This window comes from Petromyzon marinus, chromosome 42, assembly GCF_048934315.1.
Source record: "Petromyzon marinus isolate PM22_M1 ecotype Great Lakes invasive population chromosome 42, UKy_Petmar_22M1.pri1.0, whole genome shotgun sequence".
NCBI classification, from domain to species: domain Eukaryota; kingdom Metazoa; phylum Chordata; class Hyperoartia; order Petromyzontiformes; family Petromyzontidae; genus Petromyzon; species Petromyzon marinus.
The window spans coordinates 11,730,199-11,749,231 of record NC_133708.1 but is presented as its reverse complement, the minus strand read 5'-3'; the positions used below and the strand labels follow the sequence as shown (position 1 = coordinate 11,749,231).

Sequence of the window (19,033 nt, the reverse complement as noted above, 5' to 3'; positions counted from 1 at the left end):
TTTAACGTACATACATACATACGGCGTTTGCCGGCGCTCCAGTTAATTTCCCAGCGATGTTTCGTTGTTGGCGCCGCGCGTTGAGTGATGCTGCATTGACGGAGTTCGGAGCTTTAGAAAAATACCGTGCGATGTTGGTTTTTTTCCTTCTTTTTTTTTTTGTCATGCATGCGGATGTTTGGTGGGTATGTGGCAATCTCCTAAGCAGTTCTCTATCGGACTCGCAGTTCCTCTTAAGGAGCAATGTATGTGCTCTCACAGCAAATGCGTCGCCACATTATATTCGTGGATAACGTTCTAGATTGCAATTGCTGTGTCGCACTTAGGCCAGGGTGCTTTAAAATCTGGATTGAAGAATTCATTTCCTTAGATCAGATTTTTTTGGGTTCAGTTTGTTGTCCTCCCCACGCACCTCTGATTGAGCACGATTGGCTACGTACGGTGCGAGAGAAGACCAATATACGTACAGGTTGACGCACACCTGAGATGGCATCATCCAGTCGATTGCGCGGTGGGGGGGGGGAGGAGGGGGTTATCTCCGTGTGATCGGGCTTCCTCCGACAAAATGCTCATTGAGCCAACGTCCCAAGCAGAATATCCTCCTTAACATGCTTACGACCTGCGAGTGAAGCATGCTTCCCAACAGTCTTCCTTACCCACATGGCGTGTGGAGGCATTCGTTAAATTACAGATCAACATAGGTCTGTAAATTACGATCATTATCAATCTCATTACTAAACGCTATGAATTTAATTAAGGGGTATTTTTTTTTTGCTTAAGTTAAATCGATAGAAATGCCCGATCGAGCAATTCTGATAACACTGATGAAGGTTCAATATTGCAGTCTTGTATTTGCTACGTGGAAAAGGTTGCCAGAATCGCAATCGAAAGTACTCAGTCCAATTTGGTGAAGTGGTACAAAATGTGCCAGAGAGCATTGTGGATGAAACCAGCGTTCCGTTAAACGTCATCTATCCGATGACGTCACAGCCGCCCCACCGCTGTTGTTGCCCCGCCACCGCTGTGCGAAACAGCGGGGGTCAATCAAAGTTTAACTCCGGCTTCTGAGCACTAGCCTCGCATCGGGCCCCTGACGTGCGTGCGGGGAAGGAGATGGCTCCGCCGATTTGCGCGTGTGAAAGCGTGCGCTTTGCGCGCGATTTAAAGGTACAATCTTCAATCGACCGCGGAATATGAAAAGAAAAGTAGAGCACAGCATTTCAGCGCAAGTGCTAAAACGTGTTGTTCATGTCCAGCACTCAAAGTCAATAGCTCTATAAATACCATGAGTTAGAAGACCTCCTTGTCATCGGTCAGAAGACCTCCCAAGGTATTGCTTAATCACTCCCAACTGCAACTGCAGTTGACTGCCTTTTATTATTATTATTATATAATTCTCTGGTCCACCAACCCCAACTTCAAGTCTGCTATAACTATAGGCCCAGAAAATACATTTCAAATTTTTCACCTAACCAGTGCAGTTGACCTCCCTAATGACATTGTTATTTAAAGCGTGGAGCTGCCTTAATTCCACACACAATTTCAAGCAAAAATATGCAGAGATTCAGATTCACATTTTTATGAAATGACCTATAAACTATTCAACTTCTATTTCATTTTACCAGGTAAGGCCCACTGTCCTATTAAGCTCTTTTTCAGAAGTGACCTGGCCACAAATGATAGCTAAACGAAGTGGCTTACCAAGTGGTAATTTATAGCAGCCAAATACTACAAACACATGTTTATTCTATATGTGGAGGTTGAAACTGGAGGACCTGGAGAAAAAATCCACTCGACCAAGGGGAGAACATGCAAACTCCAAATATACAGGCATCATGGTCAGGATTGAACCCATTAACCGACGACCTCCTGTATACCAGGCGAGGTAATTAACATCTCCTAGCCACCGCAGCGCCCCCAGAATGCATCGTGACACGTTGCAATGTTTTGTCTGTTACATGTGAAAGCGTTGCTAGAATAAGGAGGTTGCCATAATCACAATCGAAAGTACTCACTCAGTCCATCTTGGTGAAGTGTTTAGTACCATGTGAGATAGTATTGGGGGCGAAACCAGGGTTTTGTTAACCGTCATCCATGAGATGACGTTGCACTCCGCTGTGCCACCACCGCCTTACATCGGGGGTCAATACAAGTTGAACTCTGGCGTCTGAGCACTGCCCCGTGTCGCTCTCTTAAAGTGCCGAGAAAGAGATGGCCCACACGATTGTCGCGCGCGAACGCGCGTGTCCTGCGCGCGACTTGAAGGTACGGCATCACAGTGGTGCATTCCCTGTCGCTTTCCTCCATCGTTCATGATGGAGGCAACCAGGGCAATGTTTTCCCCGTGAAAGCGGAAAGAAAAAAAAATCCAAAATATAAATCTGTTGTCCCTGCAGCCATCTCTCTGTCCCCCAACCCACCGCTATGAATCGTCACGATTCAGGGTCGAGCATCAATACAACACGTGCAGGATTGTGGCGAATGCATCGTCTCATGTAGACACAGTGGTCATCATGCGAGCTCCGAGACAAACAAGACATATAAACAAACAAAACGATCACCACGCACGGTACGATGCGTGTCTACCAGGTGTAGGGCAAAAGGTAAAGTTGCAGCCGTGCAACTGGCTTACTCACAACACTGCCGGCAGAAGGAACTCTGCTTGTAAGACCTCGATAGGGGGATTTGGTCTACTCTTCCACGTTTTGCAGACATCTTTGAAAGAGGCGGGAGTACCCACAGTTTACCCCACTGCACGTGACCTGAGGGCCGACTAACCACAATGCGCCGATGTACACTGCTGGGTGGAAGTAGAATCGAACCGGTGACTTCTGGATTGCAAGTACAGTGTTTAAAAATCAGCAAGAAGCTAATCTTCCCCCCCCCCTCCTCTAAGCTCAGGGAGCTCAGCGTTCAAAACTTCTGTCCGCAGAGTTTCTTTCACCCCCCCTCCCCCACCGGTGCTTTGCACTGGGCTCCAGAAATATAATGAAAAATATTTAAAAGACGGATTGATCGAACAATGCATCATGGCATAGCCATACGCATTACCGCTTAAACCGCCCCAACTGTGATGAGAACGGCGTGGAAGCGGCGTGTGGAGAGAGGCACACAGGGGCTCACCTGGCGCCCCCGAACTTGTTGATCAGCTGCATGACGGTGGAGCTCTCCTTGGACTGCGACTCCATCCTTTGCCTGGGGTCAGGGGGCAGAGGTCGGTTGGGCGGAGGGGGGATGACCCTTGGCGGGGGCTCGTCCGGTGGTGGCGATGACCTCTGGAACGCGGCCGGTTTCGGAGGAACTGCGCAGAATTCGGAACGGAGCACACGGCCCGCGCGTGAAAGGCTGCATCTCGCGACCGTGGCGAATTGAGACTTTGGGAGTAAAAAATAAAAAATATTTTTTTTAAAACCAAAACATTTCATTGCAAAAACAAATGCTGATTCCAGCGCGTTCCATGACTTCCCAGTTCTGAAAACAAGTGCGCAGCCGAAATTAACAATTAACCTCCCATATCCTGCAGCTAGCGTTTCACATTTTGTAAATTTTTGTAGTTTTTTTTTAGTTTTGGCAATGATTATTATTAATTATATTACATACAGTATTTATTTTTAAGTAAAAGTAATACAACGCTTAGGCTTTTAAATAACAGGGCGAGTGGTCTGATGCAACAGCGAAGTGTCCAGCTCACTAGCGGAGGGCCACTCTCTGTACAATGAGGAAACGTGGCCCAGAGTGATTACATTGTGGTTGTGGTAGGCCATGGCGATTAGTTGGGCCGTTGGGAGGTGCATTTAAATGTTTACAGTGCCGGCAGCCACAGGTGCTGTGGAGAACATTTTCATTTTGGAAAAAAAAAATGCTTTCTTGGTGGTGTACGGTGTTAATTATTCACCGCGAGGTTGTGCGCGCATTAGCGAAAGGGTCTGTTGTACTTAGCACTGTGTTGACATTTAAAACTGAACGTGGCAAGGTGCTCAGCTAAGGAAGTGGTGGCAATTACACATTCCTCAGATGGGGACCCAGTCTAGATAACCACGGGATGCCAAAACAATAGCGCTTAATGAATTAAAACAAACGGAGCTGATTGCAGTACAAACGCATTAGACAAACGCACACGGCATTATCACCGCCGCTGACAGCGGATTCCTTTCCTTAAACTCGAAGACTCCCCATGTCGCTACAACCCAAGTCCACCGGCATATTTTTACTCGCAAATTCCCCATTTTTTTACGTCCATTTTTACGAAAGTATTCCCAACTCGCGACTCAATAAAATGTCAAAAGCGAATTTTTCTAAGACTGCCGTGCGATTAAGCCTTGGACACGTGTTTCGGTCATCGTGATGTAAATTGATTGCGTGCGTTTGTATACTTAAGTCAAAGGTCATAAAGCTCTTCGGTCATAGAGCTTTTCGTCAATACCATAGGTCCCTGGTTCCTTTCGACCACAGTGAAGCTTTACCTAACTCTCGTGGAAAATTACCGAAGAGAAAAAAACGTGATTGATAGGCTGAACTCACAGAAAGGACAAGTGACCTTTCTTGTACCCATTTCCCTAACGCACATTTGACTCAAAGGATTATAAAACATGGAACGTTGGGCCAACGTTGGACCAACGGTTATGACCACATGCCAACGTTGCATGTGTCCTGGGAATGCTGCACATCTCTTGGGAGACATGCTGCATTATATTTTACACACACACTGAAACACACAACGCATTACATTTAGTGTAGGCATACGCGTAATGTATATGTACATTATTCTCTAACTTAGAAATACAGAAGTGTATATAATAATATAAATCCACCACATGGCAAGGCGAGATAACATTTTTTTGCTGAATTTATGGAAATTCATTCGCAGCGCATTCACGGCCACTGTCCTTCGATGCTGCGTGGTATCGAGAGAAACGATTACAAAAACAAGAATAGCCTTTACATTTTATGGCAATAAAACAGGTGCTAAGATGTTTAAACATCCAAATAGACACCTATTGCAAAAGGCACCAAGTCTGCATTCACCGCACGTACTTGTGCCAAAACATGCAAACAAACGTGCTCCCTGATAATAAACGCATTATCTTTGAAACCGATTGGCCAACACCAGAGACGGCCTTCTTTATGGCATTGCCTCAACAGTGTTAGACCAGAGAATGCCACAAGGCGAACAGCACAAAGGCAACGCAAGTATCCAAGTGTCAATAGGTCGGGTTGAGCGGTTATATCTTCTACCCTATGCGATACGATTTGTGAAGGTCTACAGAAAATGAAAGTTACACCGCCGACGGGTGTGTGGGCGGTGAATTGGACAGGAGGGACACGTGGCGGTCGGATGTGCGGCGTCGTGACGAACTCTGGGTCGCCCGTTGCAGCGAGGAGTCTTGATCTCGTGCAGCTGGTTACTCTCGCAACACAGATGGCTGATTCAAGAGCTTTACCGAGGAGGAGGAGGCCGTTGATGCATTTTATTAATACATTTTTTTCAAACTCGGCAATGTGTAGAATGCATGAATGCCCACCTGTGCTGAATCCTTGTCAATTCCCCCCCCCCCCACCCCGAATGTTTGTCGTGGCCTCATGCCTTTACAGCCGACTCTTGCACGTAACATGCAGGCACACAAAGTGGCAACCATCCATGGCATGCTGGTGAGTCCAAAAGGCACGGAAACAGATCACGTTTTACGTGTTGCACAGTTACATTTAGATTTAGTATTGCTCAAATGAGCGTGAAGGCATTGGTGGTCCACTCCAGTTTACAGCCATGAGCCAGTGGTGGAAATTCCACATTCCTCTTAAGGCTGATACAAAATGGGTTTGTTTTTGTCTGCCAATGTGATCTGCAGTAGGCACTCATTTAAGGCCGAGACGACTGAGGGGAAGCTCAAAACAAGTTGAAATATGACTTCTCATTGACATTATTTGCAGCTGGGAATCACACCCTGGACAACTAGACTAAAACGCAATGTGTAACCAAGCATTTACATATGCACCCACAGCGGTGTCATACAATGTTTGCAGGCAGTATCAAAAGGAAGTTGTCGTTTCCGAATGTGATTCCTACTGTGGTATCGGTGCCGTGCATAGATGCAAACCGTTCATTTGGAAAATTTGTATGGCAAATGCACCATGCCAAGTTAGAGAACGGCCTGCAGAAAGTGAGGTCGTAGAACTACTCCTGAAATTCCTTTGACCACGACCTCTTGCCCACACTTAACGTGCCCACTATAGATATTATTTTGGCAATGCCGCTCCGATGGCAGTGGTGCACAAACACAAATAACAACAAAACCCTCAAAGACATTCGTCAGTAATGCCGTGTTGGCCTTAAAAGGAAATATACAAATAGGCGACGTTTTGGGCAATGGCCCTTCTTCAGAACACATTGCTTGAAATGTGACTGCTTATATATTTAATAGTTTTCCTTTTTAGGCCACACGGTGTTATTTACGAATGTGTTGGGGATTTCCCACTATAGATATGCTCATCAGATGGCGGCAGTCAAACTGAAATGACTCTTTTTGTCCAAAATTTATATCCGTATAATTCTCCAATTAGAATTTTTTTATTTTACCATACAAAGTGAAAACCGAACTTCCGCATTGCGGCGGTGTCTTTTGCAGGAACCGGCAAGTCGCCTCACGAGATAACTAATTTTGATCGCGGCCAGGTGGCCCCTGGGCTCGAACCCAGGCTTCAGCGGTGCTGGTCAAATTCTCCGACCGCTAGCTGTACCTTCCAACTACCTCCAGCGTCATTTACTTGAATGAACAGACGAGGTCTCCAGCAAATAAGCAGGGCTCCTATATTGTACATGCAAGCGACCCGTATATATGTCTTTGGCTGTCCTGCATACATTTAAAGGTTCATTGTAGAAAAAAAATGGATTTTAAGCGAATGCCAGGCATGCTTCACTGACGACGCTGTGGTGTGCACGCTGTACTTCAGTCGATATGATGAGTCAATTTAAAGTTTTGTTTGCATTATTAAATGAAACCGCGCGTGGACAAACTTAGACAGTCTATTTGTGTACCGAGCAGAAAAGAGATGATTCCGAATTTAATTTTGGGCTTGGCCAAGGAACCCAAAAATCGATTCTGAATCATAAAATTGGCTTCAAAATCCTAGGTGGTAAAATACGAGCTGTTTGTTTCATGGTTTGTGTCTCAATTTTAACCCGTTATCGTATGCAATTACATGCTCCCTTTTAATATAAATTACATTTCGGCCTCTCTGTTAATCCTCTGCTGGCTGCATAACTGCCTCCTCACTCCACGATGGCCTTGTCGGTTGTTTGAGCATACTTCACCATGCTGGTCAGTGCGGGTTCATGTAAGATACGGGGTGGGTGGGGGGGTGCGGAACTGTTTAATATTTCACTTGCCACTATTGTTAGTTGTTAGCTGTTTGCTGCGGCCTAGCCAGGTTCGCAGTGCAACGCAGCGCGCTAACCGCTGCGCATCTGCACCTCCATTCATTTTTTGAACGTGCCACCGTGAATGGCCTTCGAGTCTGCGATATTCACTCCGTCCACTTTGGATGCGTCAAATGTCTCCCCTACTCATCGCAGCGCGGGGTGCCACCCGAGGGCAAGTACAGGATTTACATAATGGTCGCCCGGGTTGCCATGGAAACCCCTCTTGTACCACCATTAGCGTTGCCAAGGGGACCTGCGTACGTGCGTGGGTGCGCAAAAAAATGTCCGTGGATTGCTGTGTGCCTGCGAGGGGGTATGTGTGAACTGTGAGGTTTTGTGAGCTCGTGTGTTTTTTCAGCCTTGTAAGGGATTTGTGTGCGTGTGCGTGCGCGTGGGGAAAGTGGTTGTGAGGAGCGGTGGTGCAGCGGTTAGCGCTACGTTGCGCTACGAACCAGGTGACTGGGGTACGATTCCCGCTCATGGCCAAACACCAATGACGATTATCTCTGAACTGGTCCTGGGCCTCCCCTAGGTCGATCATGCCTGAAATGTGTACCTGTTGCGGTGTGTAAACATCGTCACTTGGGAGACAAAGGCGGCCGGACGTGGTGCTGGCCACCCACCCCCTCGTGTACCGTGCCGGCCTTCATAGGTACTCGCTAACAGCACTTGCCCCTACCGTCTGCCACGGCTATACGGGGGATCTTTTTGTATTGTATATGTGGTTGTATTGTTGTGTCTGTGGCCTGTGGTGGTACGTCTGTGTCTGTATATTGTTATCATATGCGTGCATCTGTGTGACCTTGTGATCGTGTGTGTGTGTGATTCTAGGGGAGCGGTGGTGCAGTGGTTTGGGAACAGCGCTATGAAACCGGCCACCTGAGTTTGAAGCTCTGCTGTGGTTAGCAACAGTGATGAGTGGAATCGGAACTGGTCCTGGAGCCTCCTTGGTAAACTTAAACTCAACTGAGCATCTTCTTGGTTCTTTCTGTAAAGTCACTAATTTTTGTTTTATGTTTTATTTGTATTATTTTATTTCCATTCTACGTGACTTTACCGAAATAACCAAGAAGATGAATCCCTGCAGTCACGAAAGCTTTAAATCGAAATTCAACTGAGTATCTTGTGCAGTGTGTAACCATCAGCACTAGGGAGGTGGGGGGGGGGAAGATGGCCAGGCATGGTGCAGGTCACTTGGTAGACGCTCGCAAACAGCACTTGTCCCGGTGGTCTCTAAAGCTTATTGGGAAATCTCTGTCCTTGTGTGCAAGTGTGGGTGTGTGTGTATCTCTGCATGTCTTGTGATGGTGTGGTTTCACATAGTGCTCACTCAGCTAAATGCCTCTCTCTATTTAAGAGGGAATTTTGATGACCATGACATTTAACCCCATCACAAATCTGTTCATGGATACATACAACTGCTGGGTGGACTCACGTGCAATCGAGGATGCCGAAGGTTTAAATCGTCTGCCAGTACGCAGCAATTGGGTGGAGTGGTGGCGCAGTAATCGCAGTGATCCAAGTTTGATTCCTGGCCATGGTTAACATTCGTGACGAGTGATATCTCTATGGGTCCCCCCCCCCCTCCACAAACTTCCACAGTTCCTCCACCTACATAACCAACACCGACCTGCATGGTGAAGTATGGTCAAACAACGCCTATCACCAAGACGGTGTGGGGAGGCCTTAACCCAGTAGTGTGTATTGACAAACGGATGTAAGTTATGATACATCCATTTTCGTTTTAAGCAACGCAGAAACATTACAACAGAGGACATTTCTTCGCGCAGTAGTCGTGCCACGCGTAAATTTGTAATTTCCACAGGAGCGTGGAACTCTCACCTACTGGCTGTGGGCCAAATATATGTCGCATCCCTTTGTCTGGGTCTCTCCCTCACCACACCTCACGGTGCAGGTCAATGCGCGTTAGGGAGTGCCCTGAACTCAGGTTCACAGGGGAGTGCGCTCACCGCTGCACCACCGCTCTGCCTTGCCGGCCAATAAGAACCTTATGGTAGGGCCCCGGGGTCGCATAAGCCCCCGGCTCTCGCAATAAACTGCGTTGCGACGTCATTTTATGTCAGCTGAAGGCGAACGATACGGCAATCTATTCCTATTGACGAGCTCTACACGATGCGCTTGGACACGACATGACAACAGAATGATCCGATTTTGACTTCCGTTTATTCGGGACCCCGGGGTGCCGCCATAATGCTCTTTATTGAGAGCTGCGAAACGCTTGCTTGGGCGGGGAGATTCCTTGCATTTATTAACTCTAATTAAAGCATGGCCTTTCCAATAGACGGCAGCACATCAACATTGTCTGCAGTTTGTAGCCTTGTACGTGCGTGTGTGTCTGGGGAGCGGCAGTGTAGCGGTTAGCGCGCTGCACTATGAACCCGGCGACACGGGTTTGATTCCCACTCACGGCCAACACCAGTGACGATTATCTGAACCGGTCCCGGGCCTCCCCTAGGTCTACTCAGCCTCAAATGTGTACCTGGTGCGGTGTGTTACCATTGCCACTAGGGAGACAAAGGCGGTCGGGCGTGGTGCTGGTCACCCACCCCCTCGTGTACCGTTCCGGCCTTCATAGGAGCTCGCTAACAGCACTTGCCCCTACAGTCTGTTAAGGCTATACGGGGGGATCTTTATCTTTGTCCTTGGCTTCATAATCGTATGTGTGTGTAGTGTAGTGGTTAGCGCGTTGCACTACGAACCCGGCGACCCGAGTATCACAGCCAACGCCAGTGACGAGCATCTGTCTTTATCTGTGTGCTCACGACGGTGGAAGAATACATATCCTGTATTCATGTGGCTTCATAATGACGTAAGTGTGTGTGTGTAACTGTGATCTTGTAAATTATGTATGTGCGTGAGATGGGAATGATTGTGTTCGCGTGTATGCCCTGTTAATTGTGCATGTGCAGTGTGCGCATGTGTGTGGCTTCACTTGTATACGCCTACGTGTCTGTGATCTAATAATTGTGAGTGTGTGTATCTAGTGTGAGCGGTAGCGTTGGGGTTAGCACGCTGTGCTATGAACCTGGCTACCAAGGTTCGATTCCCGCTCACGGCCAACACCATTGACGATTATTTGAATTGGTCCGGGGCCTCTTCTAGGTCGACTCAGCCTCAAATGAGTATCCTGGCATGGTGTGTAAACATTGTCACTAGGGAGACAAAGGCGGTCTGGAATGATGCTGGCCACCCACCCGCTCGTGTACTCTTCCGGCCTTCATAGGTGCTCGCAAACAGCACCTTCCCCAACAGTCTGTTAAGAGTGATTTTTGCGTCTTTGTTATCCATAACCTAGTGGTTAACGGACTGCGCAAATGAACCCGGTGACCCGAGTTCAATTCCTGGCCACGGCTAACATCAGCGTCATATATCCGTACTGGTCCTTTGCCTTAAATGACTACCTGGTACAGGACACAGCCAGCCGAGCTTGTGCATTTTGTCAGCTTTTTATAGGCGCTCGCAACAGCGCTCGCCCCTACAGCCCCCGGAAGGCTACGTGGGGGGACATTTGTCTTAAGGCATCCGCGGCTGCATGGCTGTGCCCAATATTTCCGCTTCTGCAGGACTCCGTGCGCGTGTGCCAGCCAGGTGCAATGTTTTTATTCCATTGACCAAAACACCCATATGCGTGCGTCTCATTTGTTTTTTTATCGCAATGCAAATGGAACAAGGAATATTCCACTGTCCCCGAATATCGCCGCTTGCCTGCAGCAAAGATGAATAGGATGGCTCCCTCCTGACGGATAATATATTTTTTTTGGGGGGGGGGGGGATCGATTTGGGCCGCGGATAGCAGGAGTCGAGGGTGAAAGGGAGTCGCTGAAGAGGTGAGATGAGAGGCATTCTACTGAGTCCACTGCAGCAGGTGGTGGGGTAAAAATATCGGCATCCTCGTACATCCAGTCTCATTTGGTGTGAACGTAAGACGTACATTTAGCCAGGCGCTGCTGGCTATACACGCCTATACTTGAGGGCTGTGGAGGCAACGACGGTTGGTGGATCATACAAGTGCTGTGAAACTCCTTTCCGTAGGCACACAAAAACAGTACCATAACACGGCTTGCCAGGAAAAGGCGGTATGGCAAAAAAGTGTACTACACCTGCTCCATCTGTATGGGGTAGAATGTTTCCCCCTCGCACGTGTGGATTTTCTCCAGGTGGTCTGGTTTCCTCCCACATGTTCATTCATTGACCAATAACACCTTAATATACAGAGGACTGCAGAGCTTGGAGGGGAATATTGCACTGACTAATTTCCTGCCCGTCTGTGGGTCCTCGCGCCTCTGAGTCATTCGCTGTCTTTGAAAGCTGTGCGGCACGTTACAGATGATAATTATTTATTAAATTATACATCTAAATGCCTGCTGGATGCCAAATGCCTCCTTGAAAGAGAATAAGGCCTCAGGCACAGCCAATCGCTGCCTTCGGCCGTGCGCCTAACCTTCAGCACACACACACACACGTGTTGTCTCTCCGCGTACGGAAATCGTACCGCAGCCTTGCGCCTTTGTGTACAAAGGAAGTTCTTTGTGCGTGCGTGCGTGCACGCACGCACGCCGCCACTGCCGCCGCTGCCGGTGGAACCACAAACACGCAGAGCTCCCTTCCTCTCTTTCGACAGCGCGGCGCACGGCAACGTGGGCCACGCACTTCCTCTCGAGCCGCGCCGCTCGGTCTCTTCGCGCAAGCGGCACAGTGCGTCTGGGGAGAAGGGACGCGCGAGCCTGGGCCTCGTCTTCGAGATACGATCAAACCGGTCCGGTGAATCGATGCCCGTCGCGCGAGGCTCCGTGAGAGAGCCGCGGTGTTCGATATCCCCTTTTGCGAAGGGGAGAGGCCTAGGGTGCATGAGGCGCCACCGCAGGCAGGGTGACAGACAGCTTTCGTGAAGAGTTTGCACCCCATCTGTCATTGATAAAGGGGAGTTCTGCTTTTCTCTGTTGTTGTAACTTTCTGACCCATGCCTCTTGCAGTCTAAATAAAGATTGTGATGGTGAGTCTGATAAATTAAACCTATGCAACTTGCTGACTCCTGGCTCAGGGCTGAGCCAACTGCCTTTGCACCGCCGTGCCATTTAAAGGTCCAGGAAGTCAGCGCAATCAGCGTTTATGACACCTTGGTGAAGGGGACAAACAAAATGCTGAACTCAAAAATACCGCGATTTGCTGTGCGCAATTTTGGTGGATGTCAATTCTCTTGGCCCCATGCAAAACCGTGCAGACGTGTGTCCAGACTCGCACGACGCTGTGACCCTGCTTGCATGGCCATTGCTGTGTACGAGCAACCCCTGGCAGGTGTTTTGCGAGTGCGGTACAGCACCAATGCACGACAGCTAGTCCCTGTGCTTAACTGAATGGACTTTCCCCATTAACAGGGGCGAGGAACAGTCTATCCTTGGAGCAAATACTGGCAGGCAGAGTCGCCCTCCGATGGGGTTCGAGCTGGCTATCTTCTGATCACGAGCTGAGCGTTTTTGCCACTGTGGCTCCCAGCTGAATAAATTATTTACCCCCTGAGTCATGAATAATTTCACAACTTGGGTTGGGTCTATAACACTGGCATGCAACGTGAACTTCAAAAAACATCCCTGCAGAAATGCCCCGGAGTGGACGCGGCAGGAATCCCACCATTGACTCTCGGCATGGATTGATGCATGGATTCTTCATCGGCCACGATCTGTTCACGGTTGGATGAAGGCCGTCGTGATCTCTCGTGGTGCCGCGGTGGACCGATCCGTCAGACTCCTGCACATCGGCTGAATTATGTCACTTCATATCCATGGCGGGCATCCCGTTTTGGGGCAACGTTTCCTCGCTTCAGCTGCTGCTCCGTCGTTGGTCTCGACCATGGGCCAGCGTCACTACTCGTGGCGTGTGCTGCCCAAACCCAATCTCTGGGCTCAACAATCAATGTGTGCTCTCATCAGCACATTCTTCTTTCCATGTCTCAGTCCAATTCCACGTATGCATCCTCCCCCGTCTGCTTGTTTGCACACCCTGTGGCTATTTTTCTGAATGCCTTTGCAATCGTCCACGTTTCTGATCTCAATGTCACAACACAGGCAACAAACACTTACAAACAATACAGATATAGCAGATGACACGATACATATAACCAAGGTGGGAGAGTACAGATGATGCTATGCAGATAGTAATTATGAGAAGTAGAGATAAGCCTACAGTACAGATAACATTAATCATATTACACGTATCATACAGTGAGGGGAAAAAGTATTTGATCCCCTGCTGATTTTGTACGTTTGCCCACTGACAAAGAAATGATCAGTCTATAATTTTAATGGTAGGTTTATTTGAACAGTGAGAGACAGAATAACAACAACAAAATCCAGAAAAACGCATGTCAAAAATGTTATAAATTGATTTGCATTTTAATGAGGGAAATAAGTATTTGACCCCTCTGCAAAACATGACTTAGTACTTGGTGGCAAAACCCTTGTTGGCATTCACAGAGGTCAGACGTTTCTTGTAGTTGGCCACCAGGTTTGCACACATCTCAGGAGGGATTTTGTCCCACGCCTCTTTGCAGATCTTCTCCAAGTCATTAAGGTTTCGAGGCTGACGTTTGGCAACTCGAACCTTCAGCTCCCTCCACAGATTTTCTATGGGATTAAGGTCTGGAGACTGGCTAGGCCACTCCAGGACCTTAATGTGCTTCTTCTTGAGCCACTCCTTTGTTGCCTTGGCCGTGTGTTTTGGGTCATTGTCATGCTGGATTACCCATCCACGACCCATTTTCAATGCCCTGGCTGAGGGAAGGAGGTTCTCACCCAAGATTTGACAGTACATGGCCCCGTCCATCGTCTCTTTGATGCGGTGAAGTTCTCTTGTCCCCTTAGCAGAAAAACACCCCCAAAGCATAATGTTTCCACTTCCATGTTTTACAGTGGGGATGGTGTTCTTGGGGTCATAGGCAGCATTCCTCCTCCAAACACGGCGAGTTGAGTTGATGCCAAAGAGCTCCATTTTGGTCTCACCTGACCACAACACTTTTACCCAGTTGTCCTCTGAATCATTCATATATTAATTGGCAAACTTCAGACGGGCATGTATATGTGCTTTCTTGAGCAGGGGGACCTTGCGGGCGCTGCAGGATTTCAGTCCTTCACGGCGTAGTGTGTTACCAATTGTTTTATTCGTGACTATGGTCCCAGCTGCCTTGAGATCATTGACAAGATCCTCCCGTGTAGTTCTGGGCTGATTCCTCACCGTTCTCATGATCATTGCAATTCCACGAGGTGAGATCTTGCATGGAGCCCCAGGCCAAGGGAGATTGACAGTTCTTTTGTGTTTCTTCCATTTGCGAATAATCGCACCAATTGTTGTCACCTTCTCACCAAGCTGCTTGGCAATGGTCTTGTAGCTCATTCCAGCCTTGTGTAGGTCTACAATCTTGTCCCTGACATCCTTGGAGAGCTCTTTGATCTTGGCCATGGTGGAGAGTTTGGAATCTGATTGATTGATTGCTTCTGTGGACAGGTGTCTTTTATACAGGTAACAAGCTGAGATTAGGAGCACTCCCTTTAAGAGTGTGCTCCTAATCTCAGCTCGTTACTTATATAAAAGACACCTGGGAGCCACAAATCTTTCTGATTGAGAGGGGGTCAAATACTCATTGCCCTCATTAAAATGCCAATCAATTTATAACATTTTTGACATGCGTTTTTCTGGATTTTGTTGTTGTTATTCTGTCTCTCACTGTTCAAATAAACCTACCCTTAAAATCATAGACTGATAATTTCTTCGTCAGTTGGCAAACGTTCAAAATCAGCAGGGGATCAAATACTTTTTTTCCCTCACTGTACGTGTGGGATTTTACATACAAACCCGGGTTTGGTGATCGATTTGCCCGTGGCCCTGGGTGACATTCACAGACTCTTTCCCCATACGTTATCGCTGTAGGCAACCCGTGTACACGCGCCTACACGCAATTCTGTCACTGGACAGAGCAGACGGCACAGACTGGAAGGCGCAAAACAAGGCAGGAAGGAACCGAATCAATGCTTCAAAATGTAAATCGCTTGCGCCATCTCATGACGAGCGAATTTACGCCTGGAGAGGGATGGTGCAGTCGATGTGCGCTTAGTCGACCACGTTGTCATCTAGAGCCGGGCAATCCCTGTGGGAAATGTATAATGTATATCCGACCCTAAGGATGGAACCGCGATTCCAGGGTTAGGAATTGCAAGAGAATCCGCCAAGCTTGAAGGTTTATGGAGACTCTTTCGCGGGGGGGTTGGCGAAGCCCTCTCCATGCACTCGACTTTCTGGCTGCGGAGAAGAGGTACTGTAAATAAATTGTGGGTAACGCGTCCTCCCCGGGGGAGATCGGTGGGAGGGGAGGGGCACTCGGCAAGTGTAAAAAAAAATCCTTCTCGTGGCCCACGGGAGAATTGCGTTTATTAAGAATGTCAGGAGCCCTGCAGGCTCCGACGCTTATGTTTAAGAACGCTAGCCAGAGCTGCGAGCCCGATCTCCCGCATCCTCTGAATCCAGGAGCACAACGCTCGGAGAACTTGTGCCCACGGAATTTCTGCACCCCACACCCCGCCACCCCACGTAACAGTTTGTGCTCTGTATCAGGCTCCTATATAATGCTAACCGGCTTCATCCCGCACCTCTCACCCCTCTGTATGTGATCACGTCGCAAATTGGCACGGAGGTTTTATTCGCGGGCTCTTTGGCAGCGTCCTCGCTCACCTTGAGGCTTGGCTCTCGGCGCCCGGTCCGGTGTTGCGGCGGCTACCCCCTGAGTCCGGCCCGTCCGGGCTTGAGCAGCCTGGCTGGGCTGACTGGCGACGGTCGCCTTGGTCGCTCCGCTCTCGTCGCTGACGCAGCCGAGCGGCGATCTCACCGAGGTCACCGGCGGAACTGCGGGTAGACGGCGAGATCGGTCAAGGTCACGAGGTCGGCTCGGCCAATTTTGTTGTAGATGCCCCTGCGCGTCACCGTTGCCTTCTTCCTTCTGCGAGATCAATTTGCGCGGATGACCCCAAGGTCTGTTCTTAAGTGTCATCAACACCCTTGTGGCTTTGGGCAACGACCTCTGGGCGCTGCTCGAGTGCCTGCCTTGGTAAGTCATCATCATCATCAATATTCGGAATCACGGTCCAATCTTCATCATCGCAGCCCTTGCTCTATCCACTGCTAGACAAAGACCTCTCCCAAGTAACGAAATCACAACGATCCATCCAGCTCCTGCACATGGACAGATATCCTTGCTCCACCTCAAAATTTCATAACAAAAAATACAAAACCATTAGCACCCTAATGCCACCCACTTATAAAATGTTCACTATGGCCATTTAGAACAGAATACTTCACAATTACGAGACCAACAAACCGTTTGAGCCGGTCGAAATTATGAAAGGTTTTTCTACCATCGACCACATACAGACTATCAATCAGACATGGAAAAGACTACTCAACATTTAAATCATTATGACTATCATTTGTCCACGACGAGAAGCCATTTGACTCAATATTCAATCAAATTTTTTGCTTATTAAAATATGAATCAGAAAACAATTTTGCTCTACTGCCATCTCCTGGTCACCTCATAGCCCAACACTTTGCGAATATTGGCACACTAGAATGTCTGCCATCCACCAACCCCCACTTTCCAAGCACTGCATTCGGAGGCAAGCGCCATCACACACCTGCCGAATATTAATAGGTTTTTACTTTTAAAGTGACGCGAAAGAAAAACGCTTGAACAAAGGGTTTTTCAGGTGAGCCAGGATACTTATAATGGCCTTGTCAGACCATTTAGCCAAATCTGGCTATCGCCTGATGATATTAGTTGTAATTACTGGTGAAAGTCGTACTCAGATTGTACATGTTGTGGATTTACTCTCCAACACACCTGTGTGCTGTACTAGTAACGAATTGGCATGTTCTGTTTACGTGACAAACCTTACTAATTGGCTGTGTCGGATAGTGGCGGGGTTTTGCGACACATTTACATTTACGCGATCTAACCAATAATGAAAATAAAACCTACATTCCAGAAAATATTGGTCGCAAAAGTCTGCGTATTAAACTGACATTTAGCCGACACCGCTGAAATTGTGGGTTGTAATCTGAGCACCGTGATAAATCCATACTCTCAACGTAGACAACGCAGTGGTCTGAGGTCGGTCACCAATGACTGACTGACTGCATGCCCATAAAATGGTGTTCAAAGTAAAACACAAGGTGCTCCACTCAATTCTGTCTTGGTCAGTTTTGGAATAAACGTAAATGCATTTACGTAATTATGTGTAAACAATAATATTTTGATGTTACATTTTCTAAATGTATCCTTAATAAAGATACGAACTTAAAAACGTGTCTTCTTGGATGGAGGTAGGGGTGAGGGTAGATTTGAACTAACGAACGACTACACTTGAAGTGCAGGGGTTATTGGTCATACCACAAGGCTACAATTTCAGCACAGTATTCACACGCAATACACAAACGCACGCATGTACTGTATACATTCACAGGCACATTTAATGCTGATACAAAATTTAATGTATTTGTTGAGGAAAGCCTCACTAAGCCACAATCCCTTTTTTTTGTTACAGGAGACTTGCATCTAATCAGGATGATTGACCAATTCCATTAATCAGCGTTTGGCCTCTTGTGGGGAGAAAATCAAAGTACATGGAGAAAACCCAAGCAAACGAGGAGATAACACTCAAAACTGCACGCAGATGAATAAAAAGCAATCTGGCCACCTTGCATTGCAAGCTTACAACGCCTGGTCTCTCCACACAGCCTCCTGTGCACGTACTAACGAGGCTCAACCCCCGGTTCGCTTCTGAGATGTGGTGATATTTTTTTAATGTTATGCATTAATGGACATATATACATTCATCGTACACTCCCATTATACACGTGCAGACGCGCACTTAAGCACGTCCGTGTATACGTTCGCAAGGATATTTATTTATTCATATATGCCACACATACACACACAACGCAATCGAAAAGGAGCAAATGATCTCTGCAAACTGGCAAGGGAGTCCATCCAGGGAGCCTTGCATTTTGGCCAGAGATTTGACCGCACGGACACAACTAATTATTTAATTGCCAACATCGAGTTGCGGGCATTGTTATAGGTAAGATACGCGGCATAGCTGTGCGGCAGCGCATCTTCTGCTCATTCATGATTGGAGCCCGGAGGCTGACCTGGTTAATACTGCTGTGGGTGTATCAGCAATTAATGCGCACACCGTCCCCTTCGCGGTTGACGCGAAAGGTCACGTGACGTCATCTGAAAATAAATTGCGCCCTGGCTGGCGTCACGGTCCCAATTTGTGAACATTTAAAAATTCCCGCAACTATTGCAGACCATACTCACGTGCAAAACATAGCGGCTTCGTGACAGCCTTGCCCGATAATAACGGGTGCGAAAACCAAATGTACGGACGATTTGATGTGTTACGTTCTGCTGTGGTTGTTGTTGTACAGGAAATGTATTACATGTCCTTGGATGGACGGGCAGTCGTATTGGCAGACCAACAGGTAGCCCATCATTCCCTTGAACACTGGTATGTGATCATCATTCTCGTGGTTATATTTAACGTTTCA

The 19,033-nt window shown here is 47.8% G+C and overlaps 1 protein-coding gene across 6 annotated transcripts in view; it reads right to left on the bottom strand.

Annotated features, from left to right (window-relative positions):
* LOC116951130 (FYVE, RhoGEF and PH domain-containing protein 1-like) overlaps window positions 1-19,033 on the bottom strand; it is a 125,392-nt gene that overhangs the window by 42,603 nt on the left and 63,756 nt on the right. For 4 of the 6 annotated variants that reach the window (XM_032969568.2, XM_076073526.1, XM_076073527.1 and 1 more), the window contains exons 2-3: window positions 16,157-16,327; window positions 3,124-3,301 (exon numbers count right to left, since the gene is read on the bottom strand). In XM_032969568.2, the coding sequence (XP_032825459.2) occupies window positions 3,124-3,301; window positions 16,157-16,327 (349 nt within the window). Of the gene's footprint in view, window positions 1-10; window positions 2,879-3,123; window positions 3,302-16,156; window positions 16,328-19,033 lie in introns of those variants that run through there. The other 2 variants (XM_032969574.2, XM_032969573.2) reach the window with 2 other exon arrangements.